Source organism: Typopeltis vanoorti, chromosome 12 (assembly GCF_054136105.1).
Source record: "Typopeltis vanoorti isolate ZY-2024b chromosome 12, IOZ_Tvanoo_1.0, whole genome shotgun sequence".
Lineage (NCBI taxonomy): Eukaryota > Metazoa > Arthropoda > Arachnida > Uropygi > Thelyphonidae > Typopeltis > Typopeltis vanoorti.
In genome coordinates, this window is record NC_143560.1 from 42352577 (window position 1) to 42375688 (window position 23112).

The window sequence follows — 23112 nt, forward strand, 5'->3', positions numbered from 1 at the left end:
ATATCATTATATATTGTCATACATGCTTTTTATACATAATCAACTGCTACATATGAGAGATCACAAGAGCCTGTAACACAACAGCAGCAAGTGTGGAAGTGATTAGGGGGAATCTTAATGCCTTTCTTGAAGAGCTGATGGTTGTATTAATTAGGAGAGGGAAAAAAATATTTTCGAAGGCTGTTCCAAAGAACAAGAGACATGTGGAATAGAAGTGAATAGGAAGATGGCATGATAAGTTTGGAAATGAACTGTGAATAGATAAACCAGCAGTTTATGTTTGATTAGAAGGAGGAGGAAAATGATGGCCTATCAAAAAAGTGGGCAGATTTGGACTTATAATTTACAGGTAGAAAGTGTTTAAAATGAAAAAAGACCAAGTTTTTTTTTCTGGGTGGAGGGGAGGGGGAGGATGAGGAGGATTATGGATGTAGTGTGTTTATGCAAGGATTAGCTCAATCTAAGAATCTTGGGGGTAGATTCTAACACCAAAAGTAAACAGGAACAAACTAAAATATTTCATCCAAGAAAAGGATGGAATCGGTTTGGGCAGTATTAAAATTCCCTAGATTATCTTCACTCTCCCACTTGAGTAAGGAGATAACTGTTTAAGATACTGGATATGAAAGATCTAAAAGTATTAATCATTTGAGAACAAAGTTTTTCAAATGAAGATGAGGAATGGAATGCACTATCATCAGCAGAACTATGGATAGGATTTATGGTTAGTGAGTGAGAGTGTAAGAAAGGAGAGTGTGGATGAAAGTACAGTCCTTAAGTAGTCCAATAATAAATCTGATGAGAGGAAACTGGACACTCGACTCTAAGCCATGGGTCGGGAACCGGTGGCTCCAGAGCCGCATGAGGCTCTTGGCTGAACAAAGTGTGGCTCTTTTATATTGAATTAAATGATACATAATTAATACAAACAACTAAATATTGTTTTTTGATAGGGCCTGTTTGTTATCTTTTTCATATTGGCTGTAGACATTGGCTAAAAAGTCCTTGAGCTCAAATTTCAAGGGCTTTGCCATTGGAACAAATAGCCCTGGTCCAGTAAGTGTTTTAAGATGCCAATATTGTTAGGATGGATGATGATATCGTTTATGTAAATACCTTCCTGTATTTGGTGGTGGGTTTTCTGTAGATAGGAAAGGATAATGAGCCATGTGGAAGTTAGAAAATTTGTATCTAGAAAGGGAAGACAGTTTTCTTTTTTCCACTGAAGTTTATTTTAGGATGTTGGCTGTTAAGATGTGCTAAAAATGTGTACAATGTGCCTAGGCCATGATGCCAAATTGCACACACATTGCCAACATAGCAGAGACCACTAGTTTAAGCATAGTTGTGCTGAGTGCTCATTTTTCAAAATGTTCCATGCAGAAGTTTGCTAATGGGGAGGAAAGAGGGGAACCCATACCAGTCCCATCCAGCTGTTTGTATATATTTCCTTTCCAAAGGATATAACAAAAATAAATGGTGAATTTAAATAATGTGTCAGAAGGGAAATGTGGCTTAATGACATCAAGAATCTCTGCCAAAAGTAAATTGGTGAACAATGAAGTAATGTTAAGTAATGCTACTCACGCTAGAGGCTTAATGGAGTGAAACAGCACTGAGAAAGGGTTAAAAATATTATTTAATTCTTCTAATGTTATTTCATCTCAGTCACTCAGGCATCAGGAAGTACAATGAGAAAACACACACAGGCAACATAAAACTAAGTGGTGGTACCCTCTGTTGGCACATGTTAATGGCCTAGGATGTAAAATGGAATCTTGAAATATTAGTGTTACCCATATTTTGGGAAGTTTAATGCAACCATGTTTATTTATTTAAATAGCTAATTTCGAGAGAGCAGCTGCAGATTCCAAAAATACAGGTATCCATTGATTAACGCAGGATTTGATTAACACAGTGAAATTAATTGTGACAATCCCTTTATATACGCTGCAAGAGTTTTAATTAATGCGCCTTTAAATTGGCTTGGGTTACCCAGAGCCTATTTTTGTCTGACAGTTGAAGCCCACTGCAAGAAAAAGAACTTGCCTTTCAAAGCTCTTTCGCTTTTAGATAACATGCCTGGTCATCCAAATTCTCTTATGATCTGTGTGAGAATGTGAAAGTTTTATTTTTTCCACCAAATACAACATCATTGCTACAACCCATGGACATGGGTATCATTACAATTTTAAAAGCCTATTTTCTTAAAAAGACATTCTCAAAGGTAGTAGAAACAAACAACAACAGGAGAAAATGCTCCAAGGATTTTGGAAAAATTTTAACATTAAACACACAATTGAAAACATTCATGACTCGTGGCAGCAAGTGTTTTCTAGCTGCATGAAAGCTGTTTGGAAAATCTTTTGCCAGAATGCACTAATGACAGATGGTTTTCGGAATCCCATGAATGACGTGTTTGAAGAAATCATTGCAATTGGTGAAGACCTTGGTTTTTAAGGTGCTGATGCAGAAGATGTTAAAGAATTATTGAATTGAAATTCGAAAGATTTCAGTGATGACAACAATCTTCTTGAAAGTGAACAACGCTCATATGAAGACATGCTTACTAAATAACTTAAGGAAATTACAACATACAATAGAATATACATTAAAATAAACTTTAATATATTTCCAATCTTCAAAGGAACTTACAATAAAGACACGTGCATGCAGGCACTAAACACAGTAAGTGAGAAACGAAGCGGGAAGCTATGGTTTTCCTAAAAGTCCTGATGGTGCTTCCTAGGGGGCTATGTAGGTATTCTTGGCCGTTGGGCTGAAGGTCTTCTGATGTAAGCCTCCCAAATTTGGGACAGTCTCATGCAACCAAATTTGTTGAGGTTTGGCATGTTTCTTAGGGCTGAGGCTGATTCCATGAATAGTCTTTCAAATTTGAACTTGCTACGGTGTATTATTGTGACGTTCTTCCAATGTATTCTGTGGCGTGTATCCCGATTATGGTCTGCAAGACCATAGTGGCTGTACTGGTGAAACCGGATGTAGTCCTTGTGTTCTGAAATTCTGATATTCGCTGTCCTGCCTGTTTGGCCAAAGTAGGACAACTTACAGCTCCAAGGGACCTGGTATACACCAGGTAGGTCTAGGGGGAGTGGTTGGTCTCTAGTGGAGCAGATAAGGGATGCCAATTTTCTATATGGTCTGTAACAAGAGGTGAAGTCATGTTTTTTTAGGATTTTGGTAATTTTTTCCGAGGTGCCTCGGATGTAGGGAATGGTGGTGGATTTAGAGTAATCCTCGTTGTGAGGGGGAGGATTGTGGTTTACTGGTTTTGATATTTTGTGGATTTTTTTTTTGGGAGGGGGGTAGCCATTGGCTGAGAAAGTGTTGAGGATGTGATTTGAACAGATTAGTTTAGCTCTGTTGTATAGTGTCTTAACAACTCCATATTGTTATGAAGGGGGATGGTGGGATTGTTGGTGAATGTATCTGCCTGTATGGGCAAGTTTTCTATAAACCGAGAAAACCAAGGTTCCATCAGGTTGGCAGGTGACTAGTGTCTAGAAAAGGGAGGCTGTTGTTTTCCTTTTTCCAGGGTGAACTTGATTCTGGGATGTTGGTTGTTTAAGTGTGTTAAGGAGAGGAGTGTATCAGAGCCATATGAAGACAACAAACAAATGGAATGTGAAGATGAGGTTCCAAAGAAGATAACAATCAAAGAAATGGATGGAATATTTTGCAGTTTAGAATCGCTTAAGCAGCAAGTAATGGATATGGATCGATTTTAATCGAAGAATGCTTGTTTGCCAATGTCTAGAGAACAATTTTGCTTGTTATCGTAGAATTTATGCTGATAAGAAAAAAAAAACTGAAACTGTTCAAACAACTCATAACTTTTTTCGATAAAAAATTGCAGTAACTAATGTAGGTACAAGCATTTATTAAACATTTACTTTGCATTCATTTTTTATCTTTCCTAAAAGAGTACCATATAAAACGAATTATTAATACAGTAATTGATAATACGAATTGTAAATTTTTACCATTGATTATTATATTTGATTAACACGATTCTGATATACGCGGTGACATCAAGGGATTAATTAATTGCGTTAATCAAGGGATACCTGTAGTCCCTCTTAAATTTACTGTGATAGAGCATGCCGGCCTTTTTCCAACTGATTCTATGAGTCATATCTAAAGCATGGTCTGCAAGACGTGATTGACCACATAACTTCAGATGTATTTTTTGTGTTCTTCCATGCAGGTGTTGGTTGATCTTCAGTAAAAGATGTAAGAGTAGCAAGTGTTGCAAATACATTTAAGACTGGCTATTATTTCTGAAGTGTCTCAGACACAGGGGACAATAGCATTACTAAAATCTTTCTGAAGGTCAAGAATTGGGGAAGGACTGATTATTATTATTATTTTTTTTTTTTTTTTGATACTGTGAGAACTATAGCAATTTTTTGGTGTATGTGAATTTCTGCAAAGAGGACTCACTAAAACAAAGGTTATGGGCTTCATAGGTTTGTGTTTTAATACTATCATCTTGTTGAGGAAGTCTTGTAAAGAGACTAAATGATGACTTCTAAGGCCGGAACAAGTCACTATAGGCCTAAATCTTTGAAAAGCGTGATGATCTTGTTAAGAGGTTGGAGGAGAGGAATGGCAAAGTTTGTGAATGTATTTGCTTGTGTGGGTGGGCTTCCTGTATATTGAAAAGGACAGGTTACAATTACAAGCATTACACGTTGGTGTTGCCAACGTGTCTAGAAAGACTAAACTATTATTAGTTTCTTTTTCCATGGTAAACTGGATTCTAGGATGACGAATACAGTATCCATAATTTAGCTTCAGAAATAGCTAACTTTCTTTTTTTTTTTTTTTTAGGTCAGCAATAAAAAGACAAAAGACAATGAAAATAGGCAGAATCATTGAAAATGTCAACTGTGTTGTGAATGGAGAACCAGTGGAACAAGAAAACATTTCAGCTACTTAGGCACGATTTTTACTGAAGATGGTAAATTAAATATAGAAATAGACAACAGAATCAGCAAAGCTGGTATGGTGGGAAATCAATTGAATAAATTCATATGGAATAAGAGAGAAATTAATCGGAACACTAAATTAGCTCTATACAAGACAGTGTTCAAACCAGTTTTAACTTATGGATCTGAGAGCTGGGTCAGAAGTAAAACACTCAACCAAAGACTACAGACCGCAGATATTAGAGTCCTGAGAAAGATTATAGGCGTGAACAGATGGCATCAATGGCAATATCATATTAAAAACAAGGATATTAGGAAAGAACTTGACATTGTCAGCATCCAGGAATGCATTAGCAGAGCTAATCTCAGGTGGTATGTTCACTTAAACAGAATGGGCGAAGAAAGATTAGCAAAACAAGTGTTCTCTGCCGGGTTGGCAGCAAAACGAACCAAAGGAAGACCAAGATATAGGTGGATTGATACGGTACAAAGTGCCTTAGGACAATAGAAATATAAGCTCTGATAATGTTGGCATCTTGAGAAGTAACAGACTGATTTGGAGGAAAATTGTAGATAGGAAGTTAGTAATGATATAAATTTTTCAGGTAGTACTATCATATCCTGTACACCCCCTTGAGGATACATGGCAGGAATTTGATGATGATGATGATGAAATAGCTAACAACATTAGGCTTGGAATCGCCAGCATTCTCACCCTTCACCTCCTAAAATAAATTATTATTTTACACCTCCAGGGAGTCCAAAGAGTCATCGAGGGAGAGTGTGCCAACAGCATCGAACGATTTAGCCCCTTCCGACTACTAACCAAGCTCAAACTTATTTAACTGAACCATTAGTAGCAGAGGCTCTACCAATCGACCAACCTTTGCCGGTGCTCTTGTCAATTCATTTCCGTCAAGAAACCATGCAAAGATAGCAGTATAGCCATCACCACAGCTGGCAAGTGGAGTGCTACTGTTATTCTTAATATCAGTGAATACAACAGAAAAATAAACATCATTCTCAGAGACTGCTCCACCTACAGATCTTTAGATTACGATCCTACTAAATCTCAGATAAAAAAAAAATTGAATCTGCTTAAAAAAAAAAAGTGTATTTCTAACCTCTTGAAATCACAAAAAAACCCTCAAAACTCTTCAGTTCTTGTCCTCTCGAACCCCCAGATATACAGATTACTAAAAATACACAAACCAAATTACCCCCTAAGACCTATAGTAGATACTACAGATACCTATGCCATAAATTTGCAAAACAGCAAGCTCTCTTCTCCCCCCCCCCACTGGTCACACCAGTTCTTAAACTATATTTTAAAACTTCTATTGAGAATTTAACACTAAATAATACAGATATTTTGTTGGTTAGCTTTGATATCACCTTACTGTTTACCAATATTTCCTTAAATGACACCTTATTGCTTATAAAGGAAGTTTTCCCCTCCTGATATTACTGGAGAGCAGTTTTCCTCTGCTATTCATTCCAGACATTTCTTTTGGAAGCACAAAATTTATAAACAGAGGATACCTCTATGGGTTCTCCCTTTTCAACCCCCCACCTTGCCAATTTTTTATGAAATATTTTGAAAAACAAGCTCTTGACTTAGCCCTTCTCAAACCTATCTGGTTAAGATACTGTGCTACCACAGATGCGAGACCCTTCAACACTTCTACACATGACAGAAGAAGGTGAATCCATTCCACAAATAGGGTAACCTATGCATTTCATGGGATGAGTGTTTATTATTATACTTCAGAAAATTAGCTTTTCTTTTACGAAAATTCTAGTTTTTAAAGTGGTAACTATTTGGTTTGTACAACAGTTAGAAACTTTCATGTATAAAGCATGTGATTTCACGTGTTGGTAACAAATTCATACATCGCCTAATTCCTTTCTCCCCTTCAACACGAATTGACCCTTCTTGGCACATTGCCAGCCATGGGTCTTGGATCTGTGGTTGGACAGCATGTAAATGATGTGTTCTCCATTTGGTTTCATGGTACAGACACACTCATTTCTCACTTCAATATTCTTCCCCACTGAATCCAGTTTACCATGGAAAAGAAACTAATAATAGTTTAGCCTTTCTACACACCTTAGTAAAATACCTACCCAATGGTAACCCATCCTTTTCAGTACATAGGCAGATACATTCAAACTTTCCTACTGAAGATCAGCTCCCTTCCTCTCTCTCTCTGTGCCTGGATCATATAAAGTTCACTGGATCCTGCAAGTTGGCCTACTATGGAGTCAACTGGAATCTACAGCTGCTCTCAAAAATCAGCTTAATTTAAATAAATATGGTTGTATTAAACTTTCCAAAATAATGGAAGCACTAATACTTCAAGATCCCAGTTGACACCCTAGGCCAACAACAGGCACCTACAGAGGGTGCCCCACCTGGTTAGGACTAGTTTTTGCCCACGTGTTTCCCTTAGATTTGTGTTATAAGTCTTATTGACAATGTCTCAGTGACAGACGAAATATTGGAAGATTTAATATTTTTAATACTTCCTCAGTGCTGTTCCACTCCATTAAGCCCTTAATATGAGTTTCTTCCAGCAATTAATGCATGAAGTAATTAAAAACAATCATGTCAAGATTACATTTTTTTTTATTCATTTTAAAGTGCAGAGAATTTTTAATAAAAGAAGAATTGTTCATAAGGGGGGAAAAATTCATTTGGATAAATGTTTGGCCAGTGTGTGTGGAGGTGGCTGTCTATGTCAACTACTGAACTAAAGGAGTTATTAGGTTTGTGAATTTTGGGAACCTCGTAACTGGGTGGGTCTGACATGATAAGGTTTTAACTTTTTGGTAATTTCTTTGGGCCAAGATGTAGCTTTTTTTTCTTTTGAGATTTGGTAAGATCGCAATCAATAATCTGGTAAGTAAAAGAGTCCTTGAGAAGATTTTTTTTAATAATATGTCTGGTCCGTAATAGGCGAATTTTCTTTGTCTGCTTTAGTTATATTTTTTTGTTCCTGCATTACAATGAGTGCTTAGAAGTTGCTATAAATCCAAGAGACTATTTTTATAATTAGCATGACCTATGAAGCACCTCCCCCCAACCTCAACAAATATGGTTACATTAATTTGACACACCTGAGAGACATTCTACAACCGAGTAATCAGACTTCCCCAAATTAACTTTACAGTTATCCAGCCCAGAGAGGGCGCCTTGTTAGGACTAACTTTGTTTCAGATGTTTCTAATAATGCTTACATTATTTACAATAATTTACGTTATTTACGTAAACGATACTTGCATTATTTACACACTCTGAAAATGTTGGTTAGAAAACCAGCAAAATTAGTTTCAATAAATATATTTTTTTATCTGTTGGTGTTGCTAATAATGAGGTGCTAATAACAGTATCCAAGCCTCTCAATACATATAAAAAGAATGTTTTTATAATCTTTTTGGAAAAAGATTCTTACACCAAATAATAATCAAAATACACATTTATTTTATTCTGGGCTTCCATATTTAGGATATGACATAACATTTGATATAGATAATGATAGAGATAATAAGTTATACTGTTTTCAAGCAATCTGCAGTACTATAAGACAAACAACAAGGCAAAAGAAGGAAACAATTAAAATTTTATAAAGTCATGGCAGTACCAAAAATACTATATGGGCCAGAAAGTTGCATAGAGAGGGGGGAAAAAAATGAAAGTAGAATACAAGCAGCGGAAAAGGAATTGCTTAGAGCAGTTAAAGGATATACAAGAATGGATAAATGTGAAATAATAAGAATTACAAATACCAGCAATAATGATAAAATCAAAGAACATAAAAGGAGAAAATATACACAAAGAACGAAGGAGGAAAGAGACATAGGAAGACCTAGAAAGAGAATAAAAATAGTCCTTAGAATGCCAAAACAGGGTTTTAAGCCTCTATCTTGAAAGATTTATTTTATTTATTTTTGGTGTGCAAGATGTAAGTCAGTTCTCGTGTGATCTGACTATGATAAATGAAGCCATTAATGTGGTGAGTAAAGTCAGTAATGCAATTTCATTTTTCACTGATTGGAGTTTCGTATACGCGTCGATACTTATTTACACGTGTGTAAATAAGTTAGGCCTAATTTACACGTGTGTATAACTACCATTGTATTGCTGGTAAAGACGTAACAATTTAGATGCTAGTTTCATTTTTACAAATAAAAAAAAAAAAATTTAAAAAAAACTATTTACTAAATTATGAAGATGGAGGCTCAGCAGATCTGTTTAAGAAGGAATAATCACCATGTCAATGTACTAACTGCTTTTAATGAATTAGTTTTTACTGAAACTTTTATAGATGTGACTTTAGTATGTGAAGGTAAGAGACTTAAAGCACACAAAATAGTGTTGTCTGCATACAGTTCTTTCTTTTATGGAATATTTCTTGAAAACTCATGTAAATATCCAGTTGTTATTCTCAAAGATATAAAATACACAGATTTAAAAATGATAATAGATTTTATGTACAAGGGGGTGAAGCGATCATTTTGCAGGACCAATTTGCTATGCTGCTAAAAGTCTGAATGTTGAGATCTGTATAGAAGTTGCACAGCGGGATACTTCCAGTATTGATATTCAGGAGAAGAGTGAACATGACTCAAGTAACCAGGCCTTGTTACTTGCTGAGGTGCAACCAAAAAAAAAAAACAGCACAGAATTGCCACCAGTAATTAAGAAGAAAAGAGGAAGACTTCGGAGTAGATATCTTTGTGGTTATAACAGTAAAGGCATGAAGGCCAATGTGTCATCAAAAATACCAACAGGTCAATAAAGTCGTTCACAGGTGAAGGAAGGTTAGAACTGTCAGGAACTGATTATCCATTAAATGAGATTTCTGTTTCTAATTCAAATATATATATATATATATATATATATATATATATCCTAGTCCAACTTAGAACTCATTTCCATCTATACAGAGTTCGGTGTTGGTAAAAGGATTACAATAAAGTAAAGATACAGTAATAGAAATTGAGGAATCACAGGCGGTGAAAACATCTTTTGACAGTTTGCTCTAAGATTCAATGTTAATCCCAGTAATGAATACGATGCCTATTCTTAATACTGTTGAGTTAATTGAAACTCACTAAAATAACATAGAATCAGGGCCAAGTACAGATAGCCAAATATTAGTTCCTTGTTCTGTATCAACCTGAATTACCTACTTCTTCTCAAGTTGCACAAAGTATGATAAAAGATATCGGACCTGGTGTCTCACTCTCATTACCTGGAGCTACAGTTTCACCTCCTTGTCCAGTTCTTCACATCAAGACAGTAGATCCATGATGATGATGTCTTGGGATATCCAGGTTTACTGCTGTTAGGCCAAACATTCATAAAATACATGATCAGCAGCTTACACTACAGGATCCAAATGTCGCTCAGGAGAAGGAAAATGGGTCAATTAATTATCCTTGGATACCCTCGTCAGAAAATCAGTGTGAGGTCTGCTGTAGATTCTGAGTAACCAAAAATATCCAAAGACATAATATGAAAATGTCAGACAGGAATATATATATCGGATGCAGACATGAAAGCAGAATTGATGATGAGGCAAGAGAACTGCATGCGAAATTAAAAGAATTACAGACATACATGGAAGAGTGAAAAAGAGTAGAAGGAAAGATGGCCATGCGAAAGATATATTGAATGATTCGAGAGTGGCTCTATTATTAGAGCCACTCTCTTTATTCCATTATTAGAGGTGTGGTGAATGAGAAGATGCATAAGGTTTGCTTTCCTGGTGGTAGAATGGAGAGAGAGTGATTGAAGCGTTGGACATGAGGAATAAGAGAGCACAAGAGTTGGTGGTTGTAGTAGGAACAAATAATTTGGATGGAAACAAGGAAAATGCCAGATTGGATACAAGGAGATTATTAAAGAGAGTAAAAGAGTTGCCAAGGTATGATAGTGATCAACTGAGGAGGCGTGCAAAGATTATGAATGATATGTTAGCATGGTTATGTGAGGAGAATGAAGTGCATTTTGTGAATGTGTGGGAGGAATTTGAGGGATGCATGGAATTGTATGAAGAAGATGGGCTGCATTTAAATGGTTTTGATGTGGCTGGAGAGATTGTTACTGGCAGAAGAGGTAATGACTAATGAATAGATCTGAGGTGGTGCAAAGTGATACGAAAGAACAAAAAAGCAGGATAGGGAGAGGTTTTTGCTCACTTGCAAATGAAGAGGTGAATATTATGAATGAAGTAAATGAGAGAGTGGAGGTACAACACAAACAGGGAAATGGGGGGAGTCAGGATGGACGGAGAGACACTTTATGAAACATGCGGAATGCTGAACTCAGAGGTAAATGTGTGAGCAGGCAAACACAAATTGAGATGGCCCGGGATGGGTGGGGAGAGTTTAGGTGTGAGGAAAGTTGTAGAATTGGTGGTAATATAGAGGAAGTGACTGAGGAAGGTATTGAAGAGTCACATCATAGGAGTGACGTTCGTAGGACTTGTGGAAGCAGTAATGATTTCTTATGTTTACTCACTAATGCTAGAAGTATTCGAAATAAAGGGAATGAAATTCTTGCTTTGCTCAAGTTTATTCGCCCCAAAATTGTTGGTATAAGTGAGACGTGGTTAGATGACGATGACATCCTGACAGGAATAGAGATGAACGGATATGATATTTTTTGTGAAGATAGACGGAAGAAAGGGAGGAGTACTGTTAATGGTAGAAGATGAGTTGTGCCCATCTAAGGTGGATTTGCAAGGTGCAAATAGTGGTCACAGTTTTGAGGTGGTATAGTGTGAGGTAGAAGTAAACAGGATGAAATATTTAGTTGGGTGTTGCTATAGACCTGATAATATGGAGGGTAATGAGAAGGAAATGTATAGGCAAATTGGCCTAGCTAGCAAGAAACGAGTTATCATTGTGGGCGACTTTAATTATGATAATATAGACTGGAAGCAAGAGACTACATCTGGGGATAAAGAAAATTAATTTTGGAGGTTTTTGAAAGACAATTACCTTAGGCAGCACGTAACGGAGGGTACACGATGATGAAGAGTTACTGGATTTGATCATCTCATCAGATGATGTTATTATAAATGAGGTATCAAATCTTCCACCAGTTGGTGAGTGACCACGAGGTGATCACTTGCAGGGTTACCAGCCATTCAAGGATATCTGTTAGAAAGGGATGTATGTGGAATTATAAGACTGGTAATTACAAAAAGCTCAGGAAACAGCTTGCGATAATAAATTGGAAAGAGGAACTGGATGGAAAGGATATCAATGCTGCTTGGGCCATACTCAAAAACTATTTGGTGAAGCAATATCAGAATGTATTCCAAATGTTAACAGGGTAAATAGAGTAGGTGTAAAATGGATGAATCAAGAGATAAGGTATGCAATCTGGAAGAAGGTATTATGGAAGAAACACAAAATGAGTATTTATAACAACCAGTTGCATGAGAAGTACAAAGAGCAGGCAAGGAAGGTGAATAGCTTGATAAGGGTAGCAAAAATGCAGTATGAATAGCAGTTAGCTAAAGCAGCCAAAAAAAATCCTAAGGAGTTTTTTCTATATGTGACCAGTAGAAGAAAGAATGATTATGGTAGAATGGGATTGATTGGTGAAAATGGAGGAATGATAACTGCTGCAGAGGACATAGTTGAGATATTTAGTGAGCAATTTATAAAAGTATTTCATTCTTGTGAATGCGACATCATGCAGAACTTCAAAGCAGTGGGAAAGAAAGAGAAGGAACTGTTAATAAGTGAAGGAGGTATATGAGGAATTCAATAGACTTGCTATTTCACCACGTGTTTTGAGGGAATGTGCCAGAGAGTTAACAGCTTTTGCATATCTTTTCAACTCTAGTCTCTCACTGGGTCAAGTTCCAAAAGAGTGAAAAGAGGGTAAAATTGTTTCAATTCATAAAGGTGATAAGAGTAAGGCTTTGAATTATAGACCAGTGTGTGTGCCTGAGTTATGGTTAAGGTATTAGAGAAGTTAGTTAGGACTAAGATTCAGAATTGGGTCGACAAAAGAAAAATATTCTTCTGCAGCCAGCATGGATTTACTAGAGGAAGATCATGCTTTAGCAATCTGCTTACTTTTTATAATAAAGTGACAAATGCATTGGATAAGGATGTTGCATATACAGTGGTATATTTAGATTTTGCAAAGGCATTTGATAAATTGCCACATGACAAGCTGGTAATTAAATTGGAATGGATGGGGCTGATAGATTAGTTCGCTGGATTGGATATTGGCTGTTTGAGAGGTATCAGCGAGTTGTCTATGGAGGAGTGATATCCCAGAAGAGGAAAATAACTAGTGATGTACCTCAAGGGTCTGTTTTGGGTCCATTGCTGTTTCATTTGCATGTAAATGATATTTGGAGAGGTCTGAATGGTGATATGCAGTTGTTTGCAGATGATGCAAAGTTGAGGAGAGCTATCAGGAGTAGAGTGGATGCTGTACCTTTGCAAGAGGACTTAAATACACTGGCTGAACGGGTAAATGAGTGGGGATGTCAATTCAATGTTTCAAAGTGTAAGATTTTGAAATTTGGAGAAATTGAGAAAATATCTTGGAAGAGGTAAAGGAGATGAGAGATCTGGGAGTGATTGTAGACAAGGACCTAAAATTTCGGGGACATGTTACTAAAATTGTGAAGACAACACAGCGGATAATGGGAATGATGTGGAGGACACTGACTTGTAGAAGCAAGGATGTTATGGGTCCTTTGTATAAGGCTTTGATCAGGCCACATATGGATTACTGTGCACAGATCTGATCACCAGGTTTTCAAAAAGATGAAGATGCACTGGAAAAAGTTCAGAGGCAATTGACTAAAGTGATTTCTGGTCTCTGGAATGTAGAGTATGAAGACAGATTGACAAAATGCAATTTACAGAAATTGGTGGGTAGAAGGAGGAGGGGGGGGAGATCGAGACATATAAGCTGTTAAGAGGTTATTACCAGATTAATGTCGGAGAACAGGAGAACAAGAGGACATCCCTGGAAGCTGCATAAGGAGGGTGTGAGCAAGTTTTTGCATGGAGGGTGGAGAGTGATTGGAATGCATTGCCCGAGAGTGTGGTAAGCACAGGGACAGTGAATATATTTAAGGTGTAGTATGATAAACAGCGTGTATGACAGTGGACTTCCCACGATGAGTCTTTGACTCCATGGAGGTTTTTATAATAATAATGTAATTTTTGAAATAAACATACAAAATTCATTCAAGTTTCAATTTGCAGGCATGTGTTTGTACCGTTCAAAAACAATGCGCCATGTAGCTGAAAATTATGGCACACATATTTCAGTTTTTAATGCTAATCGAAAAACCTTCAATGACAAAGGAAAAGAATGGGAAGAGGATTACCATTTAAGGGCCAAAGGCTATGTTTTTTTTGCATTTGACAACTCAACGAGTTTTGTTGTCAAATGCTGAAAGACCCTCCCTGCACAACTTTGCCATTCAAGAACTGAAGAACTAAAAATGTTCATTCAAAGAGCCACTAAGCAAACTAAGGCACCACTGATATTATAGAAGGTCAGTGAAGCAAATAATGCTTTAAACACTAAAGCGAATTTGACACTTTGGGCTTCATCCCTCAGAAAGTCAGCATTTATTTTAGAGTATTAGTGAAATAAAAATTTTAAATGAATGAATGCTGCAATTTTTTTTAACTACGTAGCACACTGAAGTAATTCAAGAAACAGCAGTCTGTGCATCCTTCAGCTGGAAAACACTGAGAATAATTATAAGGACTATTTTCAAGGTAATGAGCTGATTTCACATGGAGGTTACGGAGTTTAGTTCATGGAAAAAATTTTTCCTGTGAAACTAAACAGTATACAATTAACAAAGATACATTTAATGATTTGAAAGGAGTTCGATGAATTGTAGATAGCTTGCATTTGCATGGAGTCCTTATGACTATATGGAGTTGTGAAGTTTAGTGGCAAAATAAATGCCTACATTTCATGATTTTCAGGAATACTAGTTAGAGATAGGCTGGTACAATATTTAAAATACATCAATTATTTTATTTATTTTATGTATTCTTTAATATTTTGGAAAATGACAAAAAAAAAAATCAGTGTGGAATATAAAACAGTCAAGAAGTACTAAAAATGATAAATCAGTAGGAGATAAGTATGAAGCATTACAACGAACTGTTACCGCTATTCTAGAACTGAACTGAATATATTAATATCATTATTAAGTTTCATGGCAAGGGCTGGGATGGTGCTTTGAATTACGGCAGAAGGCTACGAGGCTAGGGTATTATTGTCTAATAATGGCGTGTTCTTCTGGTCGCCCTGTCTTGGTTTCCGGAGGAAATATGCTAAAAAAAAACAAAAAACTCAAAAACGTAATGAATCGACACAAGCGATTTTGCAATATTTTTGTTACTGCAAAATGTTGGGAAGTAAAGATGTCCTACTTGGGAAGAATTAAAAGCGTAATTTCAATGGGAGTTTCAACTTTTTCTCTAAAATAACCTTAGGTCAATCTCATCTTTTAATATACTTCTATTATTATCAGACCTCCATGGAGTCAAGCGACTCATCGTGAGAATATATCGAATATTCTATTTATTTCTACATATCAATTCATTGGCATATATTATACAATACACCTATGACGCAATTTAATTTAGTGGATATGGTAGAAAGTATCAATTCAGCCTTCTAAATAACTAAATGCTAATTTGATTATCGGCCTTTGTCTATTTCTGAAGACAAAACTCATGTGTACGGAGATGAGAGTACATGACAACAAAAATTTTAAAAAAAAACAAAAAAAAACGATATAACGCCATAAAAATGACATTAAAACGAACAAAACCTCTAAGAATAATGTTTTATTTATATTACTGGCAAACAGAAGTAATCAAAATATATTTCCATTCTTGTTTCTCTTATAAATAACTGGCAAGCGATTTCATTTTTTAAATGACCACATTACCAGATCTGCACGGCGTTCCTTTAAAATAATTCTAACCCTAATAACAATATTCACGACTTACCCATTAGAATTCGAACTTGCTTTTTACCAAACAATCGCGTAAGTATACTCGATATCGTTAATCCCATAATTTTTGCGACTCACACTTTACTTTATCACAACGAAACTTACTCAAGGAAAATTTGTACTAGCGGATAAATTTTAATGTTTGATTACAAACGCACTATAACATCAATGCCACGTCCCAGCCTTACTTGCTGCCAAAGTGACGTCAGTATTAAAAGCATATGCTATATCAAAACAGTGAGTCACCTAGTGCAGGAATATGAGTGATATCAAAGTAAGAACAAAATAAATAAATAAATACAATAATAAACAGAAATAAATTAAAACGTTGAGAAAAAAAATAGAGTAAATAATGCAAATAAATGTGAAAGAGATTGAAACACTATATGTCATTCATTTTGAATAAGCTATTAATAGCTTATTCAAAACGTAAGGATACATTACGGTCAAAGAATTTTAGACGAGTTAGTGAGTAGATTACGAAATGAGGACCGTCATGATGGTTGTTGTTGAGAAGAATGTTTTAGATTTCAGTGGTGATTAGTGAGTTTTAGATTTTTTTGAATCTTCTATGATAGCTGAGTCCAAGGCAAAACTTTGACTCTTGATGCAAATTTCCGGCCCTTGCCGTTCTCTTCGCCATTATATATATTTCTCAGGTAAGCATATTTGAATACTTTTAAACATGAACAGTTTAAGTCCCGACGACTTTGTCCAATCTCTGAATAAGAAGCTGGTGCTCGACCTCCTCAAAAAACTGTTGAAGAAGTTTGAGGCAGAGTGACCAGGGTTTCTAAACCTATATTCAGCGACAGATGACTCCACAGAAGGGGAAAACTCAACACCAGGGGAAGAAGGGAAGATGAACCTTATAATTTCTGTTCCCACAGACCATACAGAAACCCATGCTCGAAGAAAACGTAAAACAGCAGAGACTCAGGTAAACGAGGGGATGGAAGAAGATTCCCCCAAGACTGACCTCCCCACGCCCATCAATGAAAATGTCCTGCCAATTGTACTACGGGAAAAAAGAACGATGGACGACCCTCAGGCCTATTATGAAAACCACCAAATTGCCTATTCATAGGAAAAAAACGCAGACGATGGAGTTAAAATCCAGCCTGCCACAGTAGATGACTACAGACACCTCACAAAAACCATGGATGAGTTAGATATTAAATATCATACTTGCTCTCTGAAATAAGAGAAAAACCTAAAAGTTGTACTCAGGGGAGTAACAGAAAACATCTGCACAGATGAAATAATTGAAGACCTCTGCCTCCACGATCTCCCACCTGTTAAGGTAAGCAGAATGTTATGGGCCAAGAAGAGTCCAATGACCCTAGTACTCGTAGAGATACCTAACACTCACAAGAACATATACCACATAACAACGATCTGTTGTCTGAAAATCACAACTGAAGCACTAAGGAAAAGAGCCTCGTCGGGCCAGTGTCACAGATGTCAGAAGTACAGACACGCACAGAAACTCTGCAGAGCAGACAAAACATGCCTCAAATGTGGGCAAAACCACCCCACAGCAACCTGCTTAAAACCCAGGACCAAACCAGCCAAATGCGCGAACTGCGGGGGCCCCACCCGGCAAATTACAGAGGCTGCAGTCACTACCCTAAAAACAAAACATACAAAAAAGGAAACAGATCTCTCAACCCTGCTCTCAGGCCTTAGAGTCGATCGCTCCCCAGTTGCCTGACATCCAACAAAAGACAACAAAACACCAGCTCTCACAAATACCAACAGTCTGTAAAGCCACCGTCGAAGCAGGACATATGCCGAAGTAGCCCGCCCATCCAAAGATATCCAGCAGTACCAAATTCTTCCAAACATGACAACAGTCATCACAGCCTCATTGGCAAACATGCTTCAAGACTTCAGTAAGTCAAATCATTCACCAAATTCCACAAAAAGATTTCTAAAAGAAATTCAAACCATCTTATCAATGTTTGTTAATGAACAAAACTAGATTCTCCAAGACTTACTACAGATCGCCGCTTGGAATGCCAATGGCCTAAAAAACAAGACACCGGAGCTTCAAGAATTTTCTCACAGATACAACCCTGATCATCCTAATTAATGAAACTTATCTAAGACCTGCAGACAATCCAAAACTGATAGGCTACACACTGTATAGAAATGACCGACTGGACTACAGAAGTGGTGGTACAGCCATATTTATCAGGAATTGCATCAGGCACAATGGAATACTTACCCCCCAACCTCCAACTCCCCTGCTAAGACCCTGCTATTTTCTGACTTAGATGGTGTAATGGGCATAAATGAATCCATCATCGTCTGGGGACTTAAACTCCAAACATCCCTCCTGGAACAGCAGAACCACAAATAAAAATGGCCGTATCCTCTTCAGCTACAAAGGATTAAACAACGCTGTCGTAACAGGACCCACCACAGCCCAACTGGCCCAGCCGACATCCTAGACATCGCCATCCTACAAAACATCAAATACCAGTACAGCATTCAAGCACAACGAATTATCATCAGAACACAACCCAATCCTACTTCACTTAGGGAACAAACACCAGTCACCTTCCACCCCGAACCTCCATTGTCTGGGAGAAGCATAAGAAAGTGCTACCAGAACACATTGGTCGGGTTCCCCATATAAAAACCAAGGAAGAAATAGACACAGCAATAAAGAACCTCACCAATCAAATCAATAAAGCCATAACAGCAGCCACAGTATCCACGATCACCCACAAACAAAACCGTCTCCCAGAAGAAATCATGGACTCAATAAGGGAAAAAACAGACAAAGAAAATGATACCACAACACATGTGCTCTCCCCCAGGACAAAACAGCCCTCAACAGATTAAACAGATCAGTCCGAGAAGCACTCCAGAACCACAGGAATCAACAAGGGGACAACAAGCTCACCTCCATCTCCACAGCAGATCATTCCATGTGGAAATTCCTAAACAACCCCAGGAACAAGCGCAAATCCCTCTCCAAGCAAAACAGCACTTTGCATACACAAATGCTGAGAAAGCTGAAACCATAGCAAGAAACCTAGAGAAACAATGCAGTTCTGCATATGAGAACCTAAACATCAGCCATGTATACAGGATCCATCGTAAAGTCAGGTTCACAGTAAATCGTCCTGATGACAATCCAAGCCCTCCAATGTATACCTCACCCACTGAAATAATTGGCATAATCAACCATCTCAAGATCACTAACAAATGCATCAAGGCACTAACATGCAAAGCCATAGCACATCTGGCAAACATCATAAACTCCATCCTAAAATGGCAGCACTCCACCCCCAGTCATGGAAAATAGATGACATCATCCCAATTCACAAACTAGGCAAAGACCCACACCTACCTGAAAATTACCGTCCCATCGGCCTGCTAACCAACTTAGGCAAAGACCCACACCAACCTGAAAATTACCGTCCCATCGGCCTGCCAACCAACAATTGGCTTCCATCAAAATCACAGCACCACCCAATAGATCCATAGACTGGTAGAATACATCACCACAGGATTTAATTGGAATCAGCACACTGGAGCTGTCTTCCTAGACATCTCAAAGGCCTTCGATAAGATCTGGCGCCAAGGCCTCCTCTACAAACATCATCGCAAACCTTCCACTAGACATGATATACCTTAATCAATCATACCTCTCAAACAGGAGGATGCAAGTCAAAATCAATGGAACAGTGTCAATTCAATGGAAAATCCTCCCTGGAGTTCCTCAAGGATCACTGCTATCCCCGATTCCGTTCGACATCTATAAGGCAGACATCCCTCAAAATCCTCTCACATCCACCATCGCCCTTTCTGCAGATGACACGGCTATACTAGCCGGATCCCGCCAACCACATGTTGTAACCAAAAAACTACAAGACACCATCCTGAATCTAGAAAAATGGTTTTCAGACTGGCGACTACATTTAAATCCCCAGAAAATCACAACGATAATCTTCACAAGAAGACGAGCATCTCGCAAAGGAGATATCACCGTGTTCAACTCTAAAATTCCCTGGAAAACTGAAGCAAAATACCTAGGATTACTTCTCGATAAACGATTATGCTTCAACAGCCACAACAAGAGCACATGCAACAAATCTGCAAAAGTTATCGCCCAGCTATACCCCTTGATTAACAGAAACAGCAAAAACTGAGCTCAAGAAACAAAATTCCACTCTACAAAACAGTGATCCGTCCCACAATTATATGCGCCTCCCCAGCCTGGAGCCATACCTCCAAGACAAACATACTCAAGCTACAAAGACTACAGAACAAGTTCCTGTGGTTCATCAGGAACGCCCAGATCCACCAGGACATAAATATCCCTTACATCTCTCCACTACTATGCTCCCTATCAGAAAAATTCTTTATGAAGACATCTACACATCCAAGCCAGCTAATACAACAAGCGGGAAACTATGACGGTAATGACCACTGGAAACATAAAAGACCGAAAGCCATCCTAACACTCAACGACGTGTAACCACTTCTGCCCACTCAGGGTGAGTTAAAATAGCTCACAAATCTCTCCCATCACTGCTCCCGAAACAGACAGCAGGGAAAATAAAAAGCGTCAAGCTTCACCCTCTGCGCCATATACAGTATGTCCAAGGATACATTACGGATTAGGAGTTAAGATTAGGATTAGCTGAGTCGATGAAGCCTAGTGAATGTAATATCGTTTAGTTTAACGAATACTGTTTGTTGAGTTCTGGTTTAGATTTGCAACCAAGTTGCAAAAATATGTATAAATGAAGTTTTTTGGTAAGTAGTTTTGTTCAGAAAGGTTTTAAGTGCAAAATTTTGCTACCTATGCTGGTAGATAGATTTGATCTAAGGGATATTTACATTGGGCTCTAAGACACATTTCTCAAAAACTTTATTCTAACAGTGCTAACATTCTAACAGCGTTATTACCTCTTATGAGACATCTCAAAACCTCTCAATGAAAGCATATTCTAAGAAGTTTACAGATAATTTCTAATATTAGGAAAACTATTGAGAGACAACTGGTCAGAGAAAGTAAAGCTGATAGATACATTTCTCCCCTACAGCAGTCACAGAGGATACGGTGGATGATTTAAATGATGGAAGTATATCGACTGAACCAGAATTAGGACACACCACGAATATAGAGGATGCCGCATCCGTAGATAATACTCCGCAGTTTTTGGAAACCAACACAGATTTCCAAACGGTCAAAAAGAAAAGGAAAATCTCCTGTACTGCAGATACACCCAAAACAGCGGAGATAGAACCAGATAATGAACTTAAAGAAAGGGTACCCAGTCATCTTAAGGGCCAAGGAGCATTGGACGTCCGTTGCATCTGCACACTGAAATCTTCAGATATCACCTTCATGAAAGTCACAAACACGGAAGAAGGGATTCGTAAACAACCTAAAACGTCGTCAGACTATAGAAAAATAACCAAACTCCTAGACAACAACAACCTGCCATACCACAGTTTTGCACTCAACAGTGAGAAAAATCCAAAAGTGGTATTAAGCGGAGTAACTGAAACATTACAAATAGAAGACTTCACAGCAGACCTCCAATTTAAGGGATTTAGCCCAATTAAAGTCAGCTGTATGTGGAGAGCTGAAAAAACATCCCATCCCCTAATTCTGGTGAAAATAAGTAAAGATCAAAAACATATATATACAATCTCTAAACCATCTGTGATCTAGTCATAAAAGTTGAGTCATTGAAACATAAATCAACTACAACCCAGTGTCATAGATGCCAGAAGATTGAGTACGCACAACGATGTTGCAAGAATGAATTTCGTTGTTGTGAAATGTGGTGGCAAACACGCATCAAACGAATGCCAAAAACCCCACACACTTTCAGCAAAGTGTGCAAACTGAGGAAGATCACACCCTACAAACTATAGTGGCTGTATAGAATTTCCCCCAAATCAAAAGATACTACTCAAAACCAGTGAACCACTTCAAGAACGCACGTCCTTCCATCAGACCATAGTCTCTACAACGGATGGTAGATCGTATGCTGAAGTTACAAGATCAACCTTCCAAAAAGATCCAAAAAAAAATCAGTCACATCAAACCAACAAACCTATCCTACTGAACATATCAAGCCACTTAGGTGAAATGCTTGCTGAATTCCGACAAATGAACCCAACTCAAGAAGCCAGGGACATCATCTTAAGGCACACACAATGGATAAGTCTAAGAGAAAACGGAAATCGTTACAAATTGTTTCATGGAATGCAAATGGTTTATCTACCAAATTACAGGAGCTGCAGGAGTTTACAGCAGAAAACCAAGCAGACATCGTCTTCATAAATGAATGGCATCTTCGTCCAAGTGGCAAAATCAGGATCAACGGATATCGCACTTTCCGTACAGACAGATGCTTTCCTAGAGGTGGATGCACAGGCATCTTAGTGAAAAGAAACATGAAACATAATTCAATAACCGAACTCCAAACAGAACACATGGAAACTACAGAAATAGAAATACATATGGAAAACACAAGCAGCATTACGATATGTGCAGCCTACAATCCCCCCCAAATAAAAAAAACTCCTTGAATCTGACTTAGATGTGATACTAAATACAGGCAGAGCAGTGATTATAGCCAGATATTTTAATGCCAAACATTCAGTCTGGAATAGCAGAAACTCAAATATTAACGGAAGAATACTCAACTCTTACACCACTTCAAAAAATATAACAGTAATAGGACCCAGTGAACATACACATTACGGAGCAACCGGACGTCCTGATGTACTAGATATAGCTATATTAAAAAACATAGCGCACAGCTATCAGATACAAGCAATCAACGACTTCAGTTCTGATCATAACCCCATCATATTACAACTAGGCACCATACAAGATTTAACGGAAAACACCACCACATTTATAAATTGGAACAACTTCCCTCAACCTTCCAGGAAAACCTTGGTCCAATACCGCATATAACATCTGCTGTAGAAAAAAGCAGTGAAAATTCTTGAAAAACAACTACTGACAGCTATAACACAGGTGACAAATATAACCAAATGTGCACCATCAAATAAACTCCCAGATGATAAAAAAAAAACGTCTTATCCAAGAGAGAAACAGATTAAGAAGACAATAT

The 23112-nt window shown here is 37.6% G+C and overlaps 1 protein-coding gene across 1 annotated transcript in view; it reads right to left on the minus strand.

Moving 5' to 3' along the window:
• Positions 1–16179, minus strand: part of Arf4 (ADP-ribosylation factor 2) — a 93925-nt gene extending 77746 nt beyond the window's left edge. The window contains exon 1 of the mRNA XM_090402066.1: positions 15987–16179. Coding sequence (XP_090258192.1) covers positions 15987–16053 — 67 coding nt within the window. The 5' untranslated portion in view covers positions 16054–16179. The remainder of the gene's footprint in view (positions 1–15986) is intronic.
• Positions 16180–23112: the final 6933 nt, after the last annotated feature.